General features: G+C 40.0%; 1 protein-coding gene across 1 annotated transcript in view; it reads right to left on the minus strand.

Annotated features, from left to right (window-relative positions):
* LOC145324362 (neural cell adhesion molecule 1-like) overlaps positions 1–17807 on the minus strand; it is a 72097-nt gene that overhangs the window by 14644 nt on the left and 39646 nt on the right. The window contains exons 12-15 of the mRNA XM_080166967.1: positions 16088–16156; positions 13102–13157; positions 2111–2197; positions 1265–1396 (exon numbers count right to left, since the gene is read on the minus strand). Coding sequence (XP_080023093.1) covers positions 1265–1396; positions 2111–2197; positions 13102–13157; positions 16088–16156 — 344 coding nt within the window. The remainder of the gene's footprint in view (positions 1–1264; positions 1397–2110; positions 2198–13101; positions 13158–16087; positions 16157–17807) is intronic.

A 17807-nucleotide genomic window follows, 5' to 3' on the forward strand; every position in this document is an offset into this window, starting at 1 on the left:
TTTAAATATTTCATTACTCTGAGTGAGCGTTAATATCAGGGAAAAGTCAATGGAATAGATATTTATTTACTACATTAGCTGAATAAATTTATGCTTATGCAGGTATGTAAATGTAGAAATGCAGGTTTTAGACTATTTTTCTGTGAGGGGTTGGAAATTTAAAAAAAAATTAACCCTTGACATAAATTTAATCCTCTAAAGGAGACGCAAATAGTCCTTGAAAACTTTATGTGATATATATTATATATATACTTACCGCCCCCCCCCCCCCCATAAAAAAATGAAAGGTAGAATCTAAAAATCCAACTTTTTTAGTGAGTTAAACTGCGACTATAAACCAGGGACGAGGGGGACAATGTACTGTAAATTATTATGGTATTCATAATAGAATGAGCAGCCTCGCTTATTCGCTGGCTTAAAACTTTTAGTACTTTTATTGAAGCATGGTAGGGTTGTTTATTATAACAGTGGCTAGTACAGAAGGGGTAATTTTGTTAACCATTAATGTTAATACATCAATTTATCAACCATTGTCTTATCCCTCATGATCACTGCATTGAACGGAAGTACCCAATATTTTACCTTGGATTAGATGAACAAGTTCAAAAATGTCATTTACTCTTGCAAAACCAATCATGCGAAAAATTGGCGATTGAAATTTTTAGATTTTAGTATCCATTAGAAACTACCAATTTTAATAGACATTTCTCTAAGAAAAATATGTTCATAGACTGCATAGCAATAAAAAGCTAATCAAGGTTATGAAGTAAGAACAATTAACTGCAATACCTTAAAATAAAGTACTAAAAATATTTTCATACTCCTAAATAAAAATGTGGACTATTAAAGTGGAGTCGAATTTAAATTATAGAACAACTAAACAAGTCGGTCAGTAAATCTGTAATTAACTTACAACAATCGAGAATTTATTGCATGAACACCTTTGTACACACAGTGTCATTTAGATTTAATTTTGATACATCTATAAAGGTAATATAATACTTGATAATTAATGACAAGAAACTTACATATTTGTACAAACAAATCCAAAGCTTTTTTATTCTGCCCTTAAATCATTTAAAGCTAACAATCCATACTGTAGTTATCAAGATATGTTGTTTCTTATCTATTAACAAGTACTATATTAAACAGAAACTTGCCAATCAAGCTGTCAAACTTTCTATTAACAAATAAGACATATAATTTTTATTCGATAGGTATCTTATCTATCTCTCAAGATATCTAATTCTATCTACAACCATACCTGGCGCAGATATTAGAAATCCTGACAAGAGCTCCCGCCAGAATAAGAACCAGAACAAGGACAGATAGTATGCCAAGGAAGACCCAAACCAAAGAAGTTATTTTTACAGGAATTGGTCCTTCTTCTATCTCACTAAAAATGAAATGAGAATAAATACATATATTAACAGAATTATTTGATCATGGAAAGAAAACGAGGTAGAGGGTTTCGTGGTATTTTCACAGTAGCCTTTGATAGGTTATTTAAGGTTAGGTAAAATTTGATGATTACCCTGCAGTGTTGGAGCCCTCCGCAGGGGCTAAAAAAGAAGAAAAGCTACTGTGAAAATACGACAAAACATGCTTTCCTTGTCTTTCCTTGGTCCAAATTATTGATGAAAAAATCTTATTCCTCTATCTTAAATGGTAGCTAAGAAAGAAATTTATAATCCATTGACGGACGGATATACAAACACAAAGAAATAAATTGTAGCTTTGTTACTTTTTAAATTAAATAAAAATGGTATCCAGTCTATAAGCAATTTCAAAAAACATTCTTTAGAAAATTTTAGCAGTGAAATAACAGTTTTATGAAAGTTATATTTTAGGCGTTTTTAATAGGTATAAGGTATAACCAATAAGTGAAATAAATCTAAAATAAAATTTGGGGGGCAAATTGAGAGGTCGTCAATTTTACGATGTGTTGCCCCCCAACGACAGCTGAAAAACACGTATAGGTTTCGTGAGTTTTTCTCGAATTAATTTCGTTATTGGTATAAGCTGGTTTTATACTTTCTTTATGTTTTAAAAAGCCAAAAAAGGAAGCATAATAATTTTCTTAATATAAAGCAACGGCTGAGTAACTTACTTGATGCGTTTCTGACTGTCTAATCTGAGGGTTGATGCTTTCATCAATATTTTATCACTATCTCCATTGTCATTAATTCCATAAATCCTGAAAAAAAGATAATGATTATACTTTTAGCATAAAAATACAATCTAGGGCAACATGAAACATTGTCTTCCTTTGATGCAAATGTTTGACGGTATACCAAATCTTTAAAAGTGACTTTGGTATAGCGTTAAAGTTACTTGCAATGTTATACAGTATTTCAGCATACTCAAAAAAATTTTACACACGTAAAATAGATAGAAGAAAAACCATATTTAGACTATTAGAAAGCTTCCAGTATGTTTTACAGTCTAATGTCCCATCCCTCCCTGAGTAAATGCTCATTTATGTCAAACGCTTTGTTGTATTCAAACTGCTGATAATTAACCACTTTGACCAGGAAGGGAGGGTAAAAGAGCTGTTTATTACATAAGTCTTATTTGTAGTTGTAATCTACAGAAGGAGTAATTTTGATTATGTTCATAAGTGATCCCTGGTTCTAACAGAACTTTAACAATTAGACATTGTTGGCTATTAAAAGAAACATGTTGTATTGTAGCTACGCTTGTAAATGATACAAAGTGATAATATGTGTATATTTTAGCAGAAGCAAAATAAATGTCTTTCTTATGGAGATACCGGTATTATCCTCTTAGAAATTTTTTTTTCAATATTGAAAATTTGAGTACCCCCCCCCCCCCCCCCCCAACAGCGAACTATGAACTCTGGCCGCAGCGCTCGGCTCCCTAGCCTGCCTAGCCGCAGCGCTCGGCCCCCTTGCCTGCATAGCCGCAGCGCTCGGCTCCCTAGCCTAAAACCTAACCTAACCTAAAATAGTTGTTCGTCAGTAGTCGGGGGGGGGGGGGGGGGTAACGCCGAGATACCAATATTGTGACATAGTATAGGAAATAACTTTCCATATATATACCAGGGACATGATTAAGTGTTATAACGTATAATAAATGTATTAAGTATAGATGTATAACCCAGACAACTATCTGGATCCAGTGTTGGGGACCTTCTTAGCCTGCTAGCAAATTGCATTCTGCTCTTTTGTAGCGACTTGTATGTGTAATTATTTACGACTCAATTTGTTGATATTCAAAGACCTAATTGAAAGTCGGCACAGGGTCCACGGTTTAGGAAAAAAAAATATTAAAGCCCTAAAGAGGGGCTATTGTTTTACTCTAACAAGTGTACAATCATTTTTAAAAAGGTTGTAGATTTCATCCATGACCAAGACCAAGACAGCGTATATCCAAATGAAAAGATAAAAGATTAAAACCAGTTTTGTTAGACCCGGGCTAAAAAAAATGTATCAATTTTAAGGTTTTTATTTTAATATTCGTGAAAAATTGCCTGTAATATGATGATATACATGATTTTTCAGTAGGGATGAGGAACAGTTTTAATCCAGAACGGATATATATCGGTTTCGCAGCAATTCTGTTAAAGTTTTTATTAACTGCTATTACGGAGTGCGTTGTCTATGAAGCCCTATCCAAAGAACCTTAAGTGCTTAGTTGCTAGTTGTAAAAAGACACTGCATGATTATTGATTATGATTTATTTAAAACTACATTTCTTTAAAGACATGTCAAAAAATGGCTAATGTTTAAACAACTCTAATACTAGATTTATAAGTGATACCTTTAATCGATAAAATGCTAAGGTTAAATTAACACTGATAAAAACGAGAATTTTTTTCATGATATAAAAAAATTGAAAGTTGAGCTAGTAAACTTAAATTTCTGTAATATAAATATATACAAATAGCAAGGACAATAACAAGACGTAGTGTGGTATTCGGCAACCGTGAGCCATGTCTATGGCAACCCTGACCTGGGTTCAGAGAAGGGCCGAGGGCCCTCCCCCGAGTCCTGTGGAAGGGGTCTGCCGACCCCCTCCCTATGCCTAAAATTAATGATAGATTCTGACAGCCTTATTATGGTTAAGCTGTATTGTTAATTCCCCCCACCCTTTCCAGGGATGGGGGATCATTATTGCCCAAACTGATTATTGTATATGTATTATATTGATTCTGTTTTATGATTACTTATTCCAATCTGTGTATTTATTGTTTGTTGTATATAACTTTAGTAAACCTTAGACCCTGAATAAAGGAACAACTGAATAGACTCTGTTTACTATTTAGTGATTGCTAGAGAAGCGTAGCTTCTCTATAATATATGTGTCCACGTCTGTTCGCACTGCCGTAGTCATTTGAACTCTGGTGTCTGCCATTTAACCTAGGCGGATACCAAAACTTTTGGTGACAGCTGTGTGAGATTACAGCAAACCACAAGTGTAGAGCAGACGCGCAGCTGAGGCTAAGGTACTCCCAGCAGTGAAACTGGCAAAACTGACACAAGCAACCTGAATTACCCACCCTGGATAGCAAGGTCTAACTCTGTATCCGGCAGTTGTGGAAGCGAAACCTAGCGAAAGACCACTAAGTGTGGCGGAACCCGAGCTGCGGAGAGTAGCGAAATCGGACGAGAGACTGCGGAGAGCAGCGAAACTTGACGGAGAACTGCGAGAAGCGCCGACATCTAACGGAGGATTGAGCGCTCAAGGGTTGAAACAGGCCTGCGGACGGGCTGAAACAGGCCAAATAAGTGCAAACGGCTGAAAATAGGCCAACATTTACTGCAAGAGATAGCAGGATCCGAACCAGCGGCGCTGCAGGAAGGGACATTCCCTGCCACCACCAGCCGGATTCGGATACACGGCGCTGCAGGACGGGACATTCCCTGCCGCCGACAGGCTGAAACAAGCCAAATAGCTGCGAGCTGTGAGCGAAAATACGAGTGTAGTGTACCAAGCAGAAGAAAAACTACGTTAACTCCTGCGAGGCTACAGCGCAGCCACCCATCTAGAAAAACAGATATTATATCAAATTTTAGGGATTACCACCCTAGTGTGAAAGCTGAACAATAGATTTATGGGCAAGGCTTGGTAAACAAATTTGTTGTGTATTGTGATAAAGCTAAAAATAGAACAGGCTTGGTAAACAAATTTGTTGTGTATTGTGATAAAGCCAAAAATAGAACCTAGATGTAATATAACAATGCACTGATAAACAATCTGACCCCAAGCCTTCAGCACGACAAATACACCCCTTATCCCAACGGAAGGGGAGGGGCCCACCATAAATTGAAGCCAATACAATTGAGGTGACATAACAATAAGCTCAGGATTAAGGAAAAGGCACAATTACCTCACCACCCAGTTACTTCAAACCTGCAGCACCCCCCCCTCCCCATAGGGGGGAACGGACGGTTTTACCCCGTCCCCTCACGCGCTCCCCCTCCTACCCACACTTGAATAAGTCCGTCCACGGTGCGGAGATAGCGACCGGGAGAACAGAGCGCCATTTACAGGTCGCGCAGCAGAGCTTGGGACGCAACAAAAATTCAACGGACGAATAAGATAAAGAGGACCAATGAGAGAGCAGATTGAGGGATAGGTGCGCGTTTTACCTGTGTGCGCAAATCTGACGGCGCATAGGCGCGTTGCAAGGAAAGGAGATTTCACGCACACACACACACACACAGGAGCGGAGCTACTCCATAGCATCCAACAGAGATATTTTTAGAAAAAAAAGACTTGCAAGCTCCTCCCTCCTATCTATAGTGTGATAAGGAAAACCAAATCAGTTCCTGACAGCAGTTCAGACCCTCAACAACTATCTACACCTACCAGCCTACTTTACAACTTAGAAGCTAGTGACAAGTACTCTAGTGTACACCTATTTTAGATCTTTGTAGTTAAACTACCAACCTAGTGATAAACAGTGTTGGCTGCTAGGCTAGAAAGCCCTAAGTGTAAACCACTTATAGTATTGACTTAAAACTTAGTGTCCCGCCGCTGAACCTTTGACCCGATGGAGCAGCCACAAGCGCAAGGAGGCGACCAGCTCCAAGGATGGCTCCAGGACGATCCCCAGCCGGCTCCAGCCGAGTACCGCAAGCTGATGCTGAGTAACCTGCCGGAGTACCGAGGACCGCCCAAGCAATCCTGGAATTCCCACATCCGGAGATTAGAAATGTCATGGGCGGCTTACCGTGTGCCCCCCCCATGACACACTGAATCACCGCAACGCCCTTTTACTATCCCTGGCGGGGCAAGCGGCGGAGATGGCCTCTCATCTGTTTGTGAGGCAGGCCAAGCCTTGACATACGAACAAGTCAAGGCCGAGTGTGAAATGTTATTTCGTCCAGCCTATGAGTCTCAGACCCTGAAGCAAGCCTTCAGAGACTACAGGCAGCACTCGACAGAACCTATACAAGCATACATATCCACAAAGTGTGCGTTGTATAGGGAGGCCTATAGCCACGAGGACCTTGAATTATTGATAGACGAATTAAATCGTGGCATTCGTAACGCTAATGTGAAACGTGAAATGATGGGTCATGAGATCGCCTCGGTACCTGAGTACACGAGGCGAGCCATGTTTACCGTGACCATGATCACCAAGCAGCTGAAGGAGGGTGTGTGCCTAGTGGATGCCACCGACGGGCTAACAGGATCGGCCAGCGTCCAGTTGCCCCAATATGATGAGTCGGAGCCAATGGAGATTGGCGCCTTGGCTCCGGGTCTCCACCAGATGGGGAAGGTTGCCCCAGATGACAAGATTCCAGGCCGCTGCTATCGCTGCCATGGGAAGGGCCACCGAGTCAGAGATTGTCCTACGCCTATGGAGGTCAGCCTAGAAGAGAGACGCACCCAGCCACGTTGTGACCGTCCTGCCAAATGTGAACGTTGCCATTACGCAGGCCATACGGCAGCCGAGTGCAAGGCTGACTGGGACCAGGTAGCCGGCCAGAGACGCATCGCTGACAAGGGCGCTCCCTCAGGAAAGCCCAGCAGAGTAGCCAACATGGAAGGGAGCGCGCCCCCAGCACCACTCCAGCAAGCAGCTGCCCCCAGTACAGCGGGCCGAGCCGAAGGAATGCCGCAGTTTGGAACCATCCCAGCTAGGATCAACGTGCTGGGAGGAGCGGCTGAACCCAATCGGGTTGGCCTGGGCTTCAGTCTCAACCACTTGGGACCGGAGTTCGTGCAGCCAACCAACATTGCAGAGCCAGAAGTCCTGAGGCCTCAACCCTTCAGCCTCAACATGATGGGGCCTGCCAGACCGAGTCTACCCAGCAAGAGTGGAGGGGCGCTACCCAGCGCCACCGAGACAGTGTACGGGGAGGCCCTGGCGGCCGCTGAGCGAGAGAGGCAAGAGGCGCTAGCCAGCGCATCGGAGTCGATGTATGGGGCGCCACCCGGCGCCGCCACGTGGGAAGGACGAGAGGTGCGCCCCCGCACCCCCAAGCTGATGTCTGGGGCGGCAACCGCCGCCGCCACCTGCGATGACTGGGGGGTGCTATCCAGCGCCCCCACACTGGTGCCTGGGGCAACAACCATCGCCGCCACCGAGATACCTGGATCCTGGAACGAGCCAGCAGCCCCAGAGGGAGGGGTGACATCCGTCACCCCCAGTCAGCCCGCGCCACCAGCCAGCAGGGAGGGTCCAACTATCCATCATCCAGCGCCACCAGCCAGCAGGGAGAGCCCAGCCATACACCATCCAGCGCCCCCTGCCAGCAGAGGGAGCCCAGCTGTCCACCATTCTCAACTGAGCCAGGATAAGTTAAATTTGACGAATGTATTGTATCCAAAGTATTGTAACCCTCCAGCCTTGCCTGTGCCTCCCGCACCAGAGGCTGGGGAGATTGAGATTTGGGATTATAAGGACTTGCCTGTGCCAAATGCACCTGAGTTCCTAGGGCAGGGGAGGGATGTAATACAGGGCGAGCCTGGGCCACACGCACTCCAGCCCCATGCCACTGGGCATGCCATGGACAAGGGAAGGGACTTCTTGGGGCTAGGGGAGCCGACACCCAGGCAGGCGCCAGTCGCCTGTCAGTCTGTCATTGGGGAGGGTATCGGGACGCCCCGGGCGTCCAAAGATAACGCTCAATGGAAATTTATATCTAGCCAGGAGCAGCCCAGCAGTGTCCAGCCCCAAGAAGCAGTTGTGGCCTGAGCCGAGGATCCCCAGATGCGTGCGCGAGGTCGATGGCTGTCTGGTAGATTCTCACACTGGTGGATGGTCCTGTGGGGCCTACTGCTCGCAGCTGTGTGGCCTACAACTAGCTATGTCTTGGTAGGGTGGGACTGTGCCAACCCCACCCATGTCACCGCCTACAACAAGGAGCAGATGTGTAGCAAGGAGCCGCTACACCAGGAAGTGCCCTTGGGCCATGAGATACATGTCCTGCAGCAAGTCAAGATTAGGGAGACCACGGGATATAGCTGTCAACTCGCAGTGTCCCAGTGGACATTTAGGTGTGGAGTCTGGGGCCACCTCAAGGTGACCTCGGTCCCCACCCTCATGCGGCCAACCAAGATTGATCCAGAGATGTGCCGAGACCTGGCCAGGAACCGAGTCTACACTCTGCCAGGCAAGACCCAGCCATTGACGTTTCAGCTGAACCACCCCCTGTTCTTTACCCTCGACATGGTGGGCGCCTTGGTCAACAGCCCCGAGGGGGTGGGTTGTGAAGGGGAGGACGTCCACTTCGAAGGCCAGCTGTACCGCAATGAATTAGTGCTCCAGGAGCGACGGCTGCTGGTCAAGGAAGAGACCTACGTAGTCGAGAATGGACGGGTGGAGTCCCAGTCTGACCACCTGACTCTAGAGTGTCCCCACTCCGAGCTGTCCTGCATCACTGGAGAGGCCACCTACGTGTGGGACCACCTGGGGAGAGATTGCCCCTTGAGGCTGATCCGCAGCCTCCAGCCCAGCCTGGTGATGGATGCGTTTCTGGTTGACCATCAAGCCCAATTCTTCATCAACATGACTACCCCCACCTCAATAGTGAACTGCGACTTTGAGGCCCATGCCACCAATCACCCAGCATTGTTCGTGGCAGCCGACCCGGCTGCGGCAGCGCTGCCCAGAGTATCCGCCAGGGACGTGGATGTCCCCCTGCAGGCCCAGATACATGCAGGTTACATCGGATTTACCCTGGAAACTCGAATGAGAAGCGCCGCAGCAGAAGAAGTAGCGGCCAATTGCTGGAAGCTCCAGCAGCTAGACCCGGCCCATCCGTTGCGCGTCCAGGGGAGCACGTTCTCTGTGTTGAGGGGAGATGTATTGCTCCAGCTTACCTGCCAACGTAATAAGTATGTGGTCAGGGAGAGCAATGAATGTTGGGACAAGGTGCCGGTGGAGCCCACAGGATTTGTAGATGCCGTGACAAAGGTGTATAGCGTCCACGCCACCAAAATTCCCTGCTCCTCCACCTACCCCCTAACTGTACACGCTGAGGAAGGATGGATAGAGCTAACCCCCGCACCTAAGAAGAGGCCGCCCCCGCTGGATACACCCAAGCAGCTGCTGACCGAGCCCTTGGGTGACTTCAGCTCGGGAGGATTGTATTCGCAGGCCGAGCTGAATGACTGGCAGCAGCTGCTAGCTTTCCCAGCGTATAAGGTCGCCATGCTGACCCGCCTGTCGTATGGCTCATGCGTCCAGCAAGGTAGCTGTTCAGCCACCAGAGACCATGGGATCGTGTCCTACGATATTGACCGACTGGCGGAAGAAGGAGAAGCCGCCCTGGATGTCTGGGCCGGGTTCAGACAGGCTATTCACGAGTGGGGAGATGGCGCAGCCATACTGTGTCTGCTGTTGTTGATCCTCAAGCTGCTGGGAGACTTAACCATCATTTCCCTGGCAGCCGCACAAGGAGGTGTACGGGCCGCCATGAACGCGATGTCACAAGTATTCCTGTACCACCCAACCTTGTATCGCAAGGCCTTGGCCAGAGCCAGGCTCACCCATGCCAAGTCCCGGGACTTTTCAGTAGACTGGGATGCCATTCCTATCGGCCGGGAAGCAGCCGAGGAAATGGTATCCATGCAATCAGCCGATAGTGGAAATGACCGCCCAGGCAGGCCTGGGCCACACTCTGGAAAGCCCCGCGGCCCCTCGGGAGGCCAGGCTGTCGCCCAGACGGTCAACCTGGTAGCCAGTGCCCCAGCCGCTGCCAACAACAACCAGAATGCCCCGTTACTGACCGGTCCCGCAGCGGCTGTGCCCCACGCCAACCTGACACCTGCTGGCGCCGAGCTACGTGTCCAACAAAAGCCAGCCTCTACCTTCTATCCCACGTTGGGGGCCCATCAGCCCTGAAAATTACCACTAGGATTCCATTGAATCATTATCGCTTGTATATAAATTAGCCCTAAGGAGCGGGCCGAAGGCCTCAACCACTGTCGGAAGTCTGGCAGGGAAACCCCCTCCCAGCCTTCCGAGGGGAGAGTTGTGGTATTCGGCAACCGTGAGCCATGTCTATGGCAACCCTGACCTGGGTTCGGAGAAGGGCCGAGGGCCCTCCCCTGAGTCCTGGGGAAGGGGTCTGCCGACCCCCTCCCTATGCCTAAAATTAATGATAGATTCTGACAGCCTTATTATGGTTAAGCTGTATTGTTAATTCCCCCCACCCTTTCCAGGGATGGGGGATCATTATTGCCCAAACTGATTATTGTATATGTATTATATTGATTCTGTTTTATGATTACTTATTCCAATCTGTGTATTTATTGTTTGTTGTATATAACTTTAGTAAACCTTAGACCCTGAATAAAGGAACAACTGAATAGACTCTGTTTATTATTTAGTGATTGCTAGAGAAGCGTAGCTTCTCTATAATATATGTGTCCACGTCTGTTCGCACTGCCGTAGTCATTTGAACTCTGGTGTCTGCCATTTAACCTAGGCGGATACCACAGTAGCAGTAACAAGCTCAGTACATTTTAGTTGAAAAAAACTCTGATTATTTTGCAGTTTATAATGTAAAATATAAGCAAATCATTTTTATTGTAGCACCCTATAATTACACAAACTAAGTCTCAATTGAAGCCAATTTAAGTAATTTTAAATACACAAAAATACTTTAACAGACTGACATATATTTAGAACTATTCAGTTACTGAGTCGCTGCGCTCAAAATACATATTGGTAGAAAATATGAGAATATTTGTAAACTTTGAAAAATTTGTTTTTATCGATAAACTCAATGTTTGACGTGTTCACAGAAAACTAATATTTTTTTCTTAGATTTTTGCTAAATTTGTTATCTATAAACCAAAGTACCTTGATGTATGTCCGTCCGTCCGTCTGTCTCAAGTTTAAGATCTCTTTAACCACTGAACTGATCGGATTCTACTCTTCATGGAATACATCTACTGGTCCTGTGGTGGTTTTAAGCTATTTTCATAGGGTGTGGGACATTTCCCCCCAAACCATCCAATCACAGTATGTAAATGTTGATCAAAATACTGTTAATGCTCATTTGGACGATTTTTCAGATTTTCCTACGTTTATAGGGAAACAATGATGATTCGTTCATTATATACAAACATTTTGAATTTTAATATTTTGTTATTTTCAAAAAACACCCGCCAATATTCGTAAGCCCAGCAATGTATAGCCAGCGGCTATGAATAGTTTGTCGTATAGAATAACAACGTTGTGAAGCTACCAACTTTTTCTTATACTTATGGCTGCGCCCCTAAGACATCAAACAAGAAAGAGAAACTTTTATCCTATAGATTTGTTTTTTTTTGCATTAAAAAAATATAAGTATAGAAATATAAATTTTATTTGTTATCACTCAAAATAAAAGATGTAGAGTCAAGTTCTTAAGTGAGAAATTTGATTTTAAATTCGCTTATCCTTTATTTTTTCATTTCAAAAACTTCTTTTGCTACATTATGTTGATAAAACTATGATATAAATAAAAAAAATAGTATTGTCTAGTCTTATTATTTTTTTAAAAAATGAAGTTTTCATATTTGCATACCGTCAGCCATGTTTTCTATTTTCCCCATGGGATGCGAATTTGCTTATCATTGATTTATGTATTTTCTTCAACAATCTCAACCAACATTTTTTTTGGCGGGTAAATAAGATATCGTGGACCGCGAAATAGTTTCTATAAAAAAAATAGTTTTCCTGTAACTTTTATGCCTTTAAAGAGGTGATTACCCTCCCAAACGAATTTGGGGGTGCCGTAGGCACCCCCAAAATATTTTTCATTTTACCCATCCCATTTAAAATTTACCCCAACCATTTAGGAGGGGGTATTTACTCCCCCCCCCCAGACAATTTAAGGGGGGAAATACCCCCCCCCAAAAAATAAAAAATCTCTAACAAAAAAAAAAATGGCGCGCTTCGAGCGCATTTTTACTACTAAATATTAATACATTATAAACATAAACATATTTAATCAAATTACCCCCCCAAAAATTTTACCCCGGGGGTTAATTTTTTGGGGGGTAAACAAAATTTACCCCTGCCAACAGATTTCACGGGGGGTAATTACCCCTCCCTAAAAGAAAATTACCCCCCCCCCTTAAAAAATGTACCCCCCCCCCCCCAATAAAAAAGCTTGGACGCCACTGACTAATACCATGGGTATTTGGAAGAAAAATAGAGATTTGGCTTCCCTAAGTTATCCTGGGTTATTGGACCTGGATGTTAAAGTGTCATAGACAGAAGCATCGTCCTTATGAGGTATTTGATAGGTAGGTAACTCATAAAATACATTTAACTTGTTAATAAAATTCTTGAACTGTTAGTTTTTAAAAAAATAACTAAAACAAAACAAATTTTTTTTTATTCTGTCAAACATTCTAGAATCTAGAATCCATGTCACTGTTTTAAAAGTAAACAAGAAATACAAAAATGACACAGAATAAATTTTGAATATTTTCTTTGCTTCAAAACTTTTTATTTATATTTTTATAAAAAAAAATCCTACAACATAAGAGAAAAAATACGTACAGAAAAAAATCTTAAAAATGAGAAAAAGGTATATAAAAGAATACAAACAATAATTTTGATACTTGATATGTTTAGTCAGATTATTATGCACCATAAAGTGATTCTACCCGAACCAAAAGTACCTGAGTGTATAGCTAGTTCCAGGCGTCAGACTTTTCAGTAAAAACACTGGTGACTCCTAAATAATAAATGTGTCATGCATTAAAATTATTTTAAAAAAAAAGATAGATATGTATTTCAACATATACAAGTATACAAAAAATAATATTATTATACATATTTACATAATTATGCATGGTTTTGTCTTTTCATAATCTGGGTTGCAAAAGCTTAAAATACCAATATCATGACTAGTACTTGATCCAATGTCAACCGTCCGTTTATGAAATTATGAAAGAGGTAAACAAGGTATAAACAAACTCATTACAAAAGTTAGTTTCGTTAAAAAGGAATTTTTTTTACAAATTAACACGTGAATAACATTTTTTAACCCATGGACAAATTCTTAACTGACCATCCAAGGGTAAGATTACTTTTATATAAGTTTTAGGCAATCCAATTTTAAAAAGTCAACCAATATTCTGAACCAAAGTGATAAAACAGTACATTATTAGATTAGCTTAGACATAGATTATGTTTTGTTACTTTACAATACAAAATAAAAGCATCTATACGTTAAAATCAGGAATATAGGAAATATTATTTTCTCGTAATCATTCGAATCCGGTGAATAAAAATAGGTTCTCATCAATACGAAAAAACTATGTCTAGCATCGTATTATATCCAGCTTTATACGAATATAAAAATGTACAATTATAATATTAAAACCAGTTTTTTAGCCAGTGCCTTCGGCACCTCGGGACTAAAAAAACTAGTTTTAATCTTATAATTGTACATTCTATATCTGCGGAAAGCCGTTTATAATACGATGCGAGAAATAACTATTACAAGCGTTAGACATCAATCTGTAGATACCCTACCTTTAGAAAAACAATTTGAAATACTGTATAGACGCTTGGATACAAAGGTATTAGACAATGAACGATAAATTGATAAGCATCTTCAATGATGATGCACAAAATTACCCTTTTTGTAAATTGCAATCAGTTATTAAACTTAATCAACCAACTAATAAAAATTCAAGAAAAGTTGGTAAGGCAACTAATTAGAAAACGTTAAAATAAAACTTTGGGGACTAGTGTAATAAACAGCTCTATGTCCCCTAACTCTCTGGTATATACGTTTTTTCTTTTTTCAAATGACCCTAACCCTATATCTGTGAGAATAAAGTTAGTTTGTAGGTTGATTAAGATGAATAGTATTAAATATATACGATTAACAAAAGTGGGACAAACTTAGATTATAATGCACTAACCAGTAGGAACACACATACCGACTGATGGGCCACCCAGACCTTTTCTTAAGACACAGAACCAATAAGGATCTCCTTTACAGGAGAGCTTCTCATTGATCTTGGGACGGTTTATAATTAAAGTACAGTTCTTTTTTCTTTCTTGATATAACCGAAAGAAGCACCAAATCCCCTTTTAACCTAAAAGAACCAAGGTGACACAGAGAGAGAGAGAGCGAGAGAGAGAGGGGGGGGGGGACAATGGGTTGTTTCTTACACTAGTCCCCAAATTTTTATTATATTATTTTCTTATTTGTTGGCTTAACAACTTTGAGGACTTTTGATTGGTTGGTTCATTAGTTGAGTGTTCAAATGTTTCAATTAATAATTTTAATCTAGATAAGGGGTAACTTTTCGTTTTATGACTGGGGATGTTCAAAAATTTATTGGCCATTGTCTTATCCCTTTAGATCCCTGATGGTGACATCGTTTATAAGTAGCTTAAGAATGTTCAATGTTCTAAAGACGGTATTGTAAAATATATACACAGTTGAAGGTAGAGGGGTGGTAGGTCCACTTTCGATGAAAACGGGATTTGCCCAGTAACTTAACGTATGCAGTTGCACCATAAATACCCTCAATATGTATGTAGGTATCGTAGGCTTCTCTATAGTTAGAGCATGTATGTACGCCTGTCCGTATGAAGCTGATTCTTGGAGCTTGACATTGATGTTACCCAGATTCAAACAATGCTTGTAAACTTTAGAGACTTATTTATTGTTTTTAGTTTTTATTTTCTAAATAACTAAAGTTTACAATGCATAAAAGTCTACTATTCATCATTTTTAAGAAGCTTTTTATAATGCCTTTAACATAATGAATTTTACAGGTTCTATAAAAAGCTTCAACTTTTGCTAGTTTTTGTTTTACTACTAATGGACATATTTGTATATTATGTATAGAAACTATATAATAGTTGAAGTGCATTGAAATAACAAATTATGTAATAGTCAAGTAAATTTTGTAATATCAAACATACTTCAGATCTTAAATAATTAGGTTTCGTGATAATATGATTTTGTTTATTTTCTTTATTTTCATCTTAGTATACTAATAATTTTTTTACCGTTCAAGGTTTTTTTTCTCAAAAAAATCCTCTTTGCAATTAAAATTGTTTATCTTAAAAAAATACACCCGCTTCCCAATTTGATATAATTCATACTAAAATAAAGCCAAAACTTTCTCCCTAATATATGCTATAATTAGCTTTCGATATTTAATATTAATACGATAAGCTAACTTTTAGCTTTTCCCTTTTTTTGTATCTATTTATAGCTCAAACGAGGTTATAATAACTAATTTTATGTGAAGAAATATATTTTCTTTTTAAGCATGATGAATTTAAGATTTTATTTGCTTATTAAAAAAGAAAATAGAATTGTATAACCAATAACATAATAATTACATCATTACGAAATGGAAATAATGGAGTTTATAACCACTAGTGACTGCCAATCAGCCAATCAATTCCATTTGAAATTGCCGAAAATTAAATATCTTTATGGTGTAGAGTTTGTTTATGTAACTGAAGGGAAGTGGGTAAGAAAAGGGGGGAGAAATAAAGGAAATTTCCCTGATAACCAAAAAGCACATTGTAAAGTGGTATTTTGTATGTAAGACAACGTAAACTTTACTGACCGACATAAAGAGATGACTTGTAGAGTATCTTGCAACTAAAAAAAGTTGGTATCTTTACCTGGTTAATAATTAATGAATTTGGCCGGTTTTCTACCTCGTTCTTTAACAACTCATCACTTGCCAATATCTAGGTAGATAGATTAGATAGATAGATAGATAGATAGATAGATAGATAGATAGATAGATATATAGATAGATAGATAGATAGATAGATAGATAGATAGATAGATAGATAGATAGATTGAGGGATATATATGTAGATAGATTAAATACTATAGTTATAAATATAGTTATTAATAAATATTCTTAATGGATATCAAATGCTATTCTAAGTTCAAACTGTTTTAAACTTGATTTAAACAATTTGGAAAATTTCTTATGGTCGAATTACTTCAGTTTATCATAAATTTAAAGATTTTTTCGGTGATAATAATTGTTATCATAAAAGTTGACTTTAAAGGTATTTGGTATACATGAGCTACACTATAACACAAATAAATTAAAATCAAAATAAAAGGAAATGAAAAGGAAAAGAAAACATTTAGACAATAAATTTGAATATAAGTTTGAATAAGTTTGGTTACCCATAAGGTTTTGCGGTAACACCAAAATGTGGTTTTAATCGGTTATTTTTCAATACAGCAGAATAATTGGTTTTAGCAGAAACATAAATTGTGAAAAATTAAGCAGCTCATAGTGCCTATAAAAAATGACGTCACACTGGTCTAAAATTTGTCAATTAAAATATATACTGGCCTGCCATTGGTAATTTACTCTTTACATTGGCCTTTGAATTGTATGACGTAAAGAGCTTTTCAAACGTTAATTTTATAGTAGTTATAACAATTAGAAATCATCAGATTATTTAATTTTTATTCGCTATTTAAAAATCACTACTTCTAACTCAAGTGTAAAAACTCCTTTTTAATCCGACGATTAAATGATTAAATTATGTATATTCTGGAAACTTTAATTACACATTCTAACAATACCAAACTGTTCATTTTAAACTTTTGCCACGCAGGAAAAAAAAACTTAATTAACTTTTTGTTTATTTTAAGATGAAGTAACTTTTATTTTTTTATTCTTTTCCGTCTATTTGTGTGTGTTTGTACCGAAGGATCTCGCCAACCACTGAACCTATATGGTTCTTATTAGCAAGGTAGATTCTCATAGGTCCTTGAAAGATTTATAGCTATTTTGGGGGAGGATACCACTACCCTTCCAAGAAAAATCGAAAAAAACTAACATAACTAACACTATAATTACAATGAGTGGTTGAAACGTTTTTACGCTCAACTAAACAAGCCAACCAACTAAAATTCAATAAAAGTCTCCAAAGTTATTTTTCCAATGAATAAAACTTTTGGGACTAGTGTAATAAACAGTCCAATGTCCCCTCCCTCCCTGAGCTGTACAGCGAAAAAAAAAGATCCATAAATATGTTGCAATTAATCCTTTAATGTTCATTAACTGCACATAAACAGTAATAACATCGTGTTAATCACTTTACAGTAAATAACAAGGATAGGATAACTGCAAAAAAAAACATTTCTGTAAGTCAAAGCTTAAAGAAAATGTGTTTTTTTTTCAATTAAAATAATAAAAATATATTATATGTAAATCCAAGAGATATTTTATCTGAGAAAAAACGTTTACTTTAGGTAAAATTATCATTTGATTTTCTTAATAAAAGTCTTGGACGAATTGTTTCGATAATTGTGTATCTCTTTTATTCTAGAAAATAAACATAGCCTTATTCATTACTTACACAGCCC

The sequence above is a fragment of the Acartia tonsa genome, chromosome 7, assembly GCF_053477335.1.
Source record: "Acartia tonsa isolate MP-2025a chromosome 7, ASM5347733v1, whole genome shotgun sequence".
Taxonomy (NCBI): Eukaryota; Metazoa; Arthropoda; class Copepoda; order Calanoida; family Acartiidae; genus Acartia; species Acartia tonsa.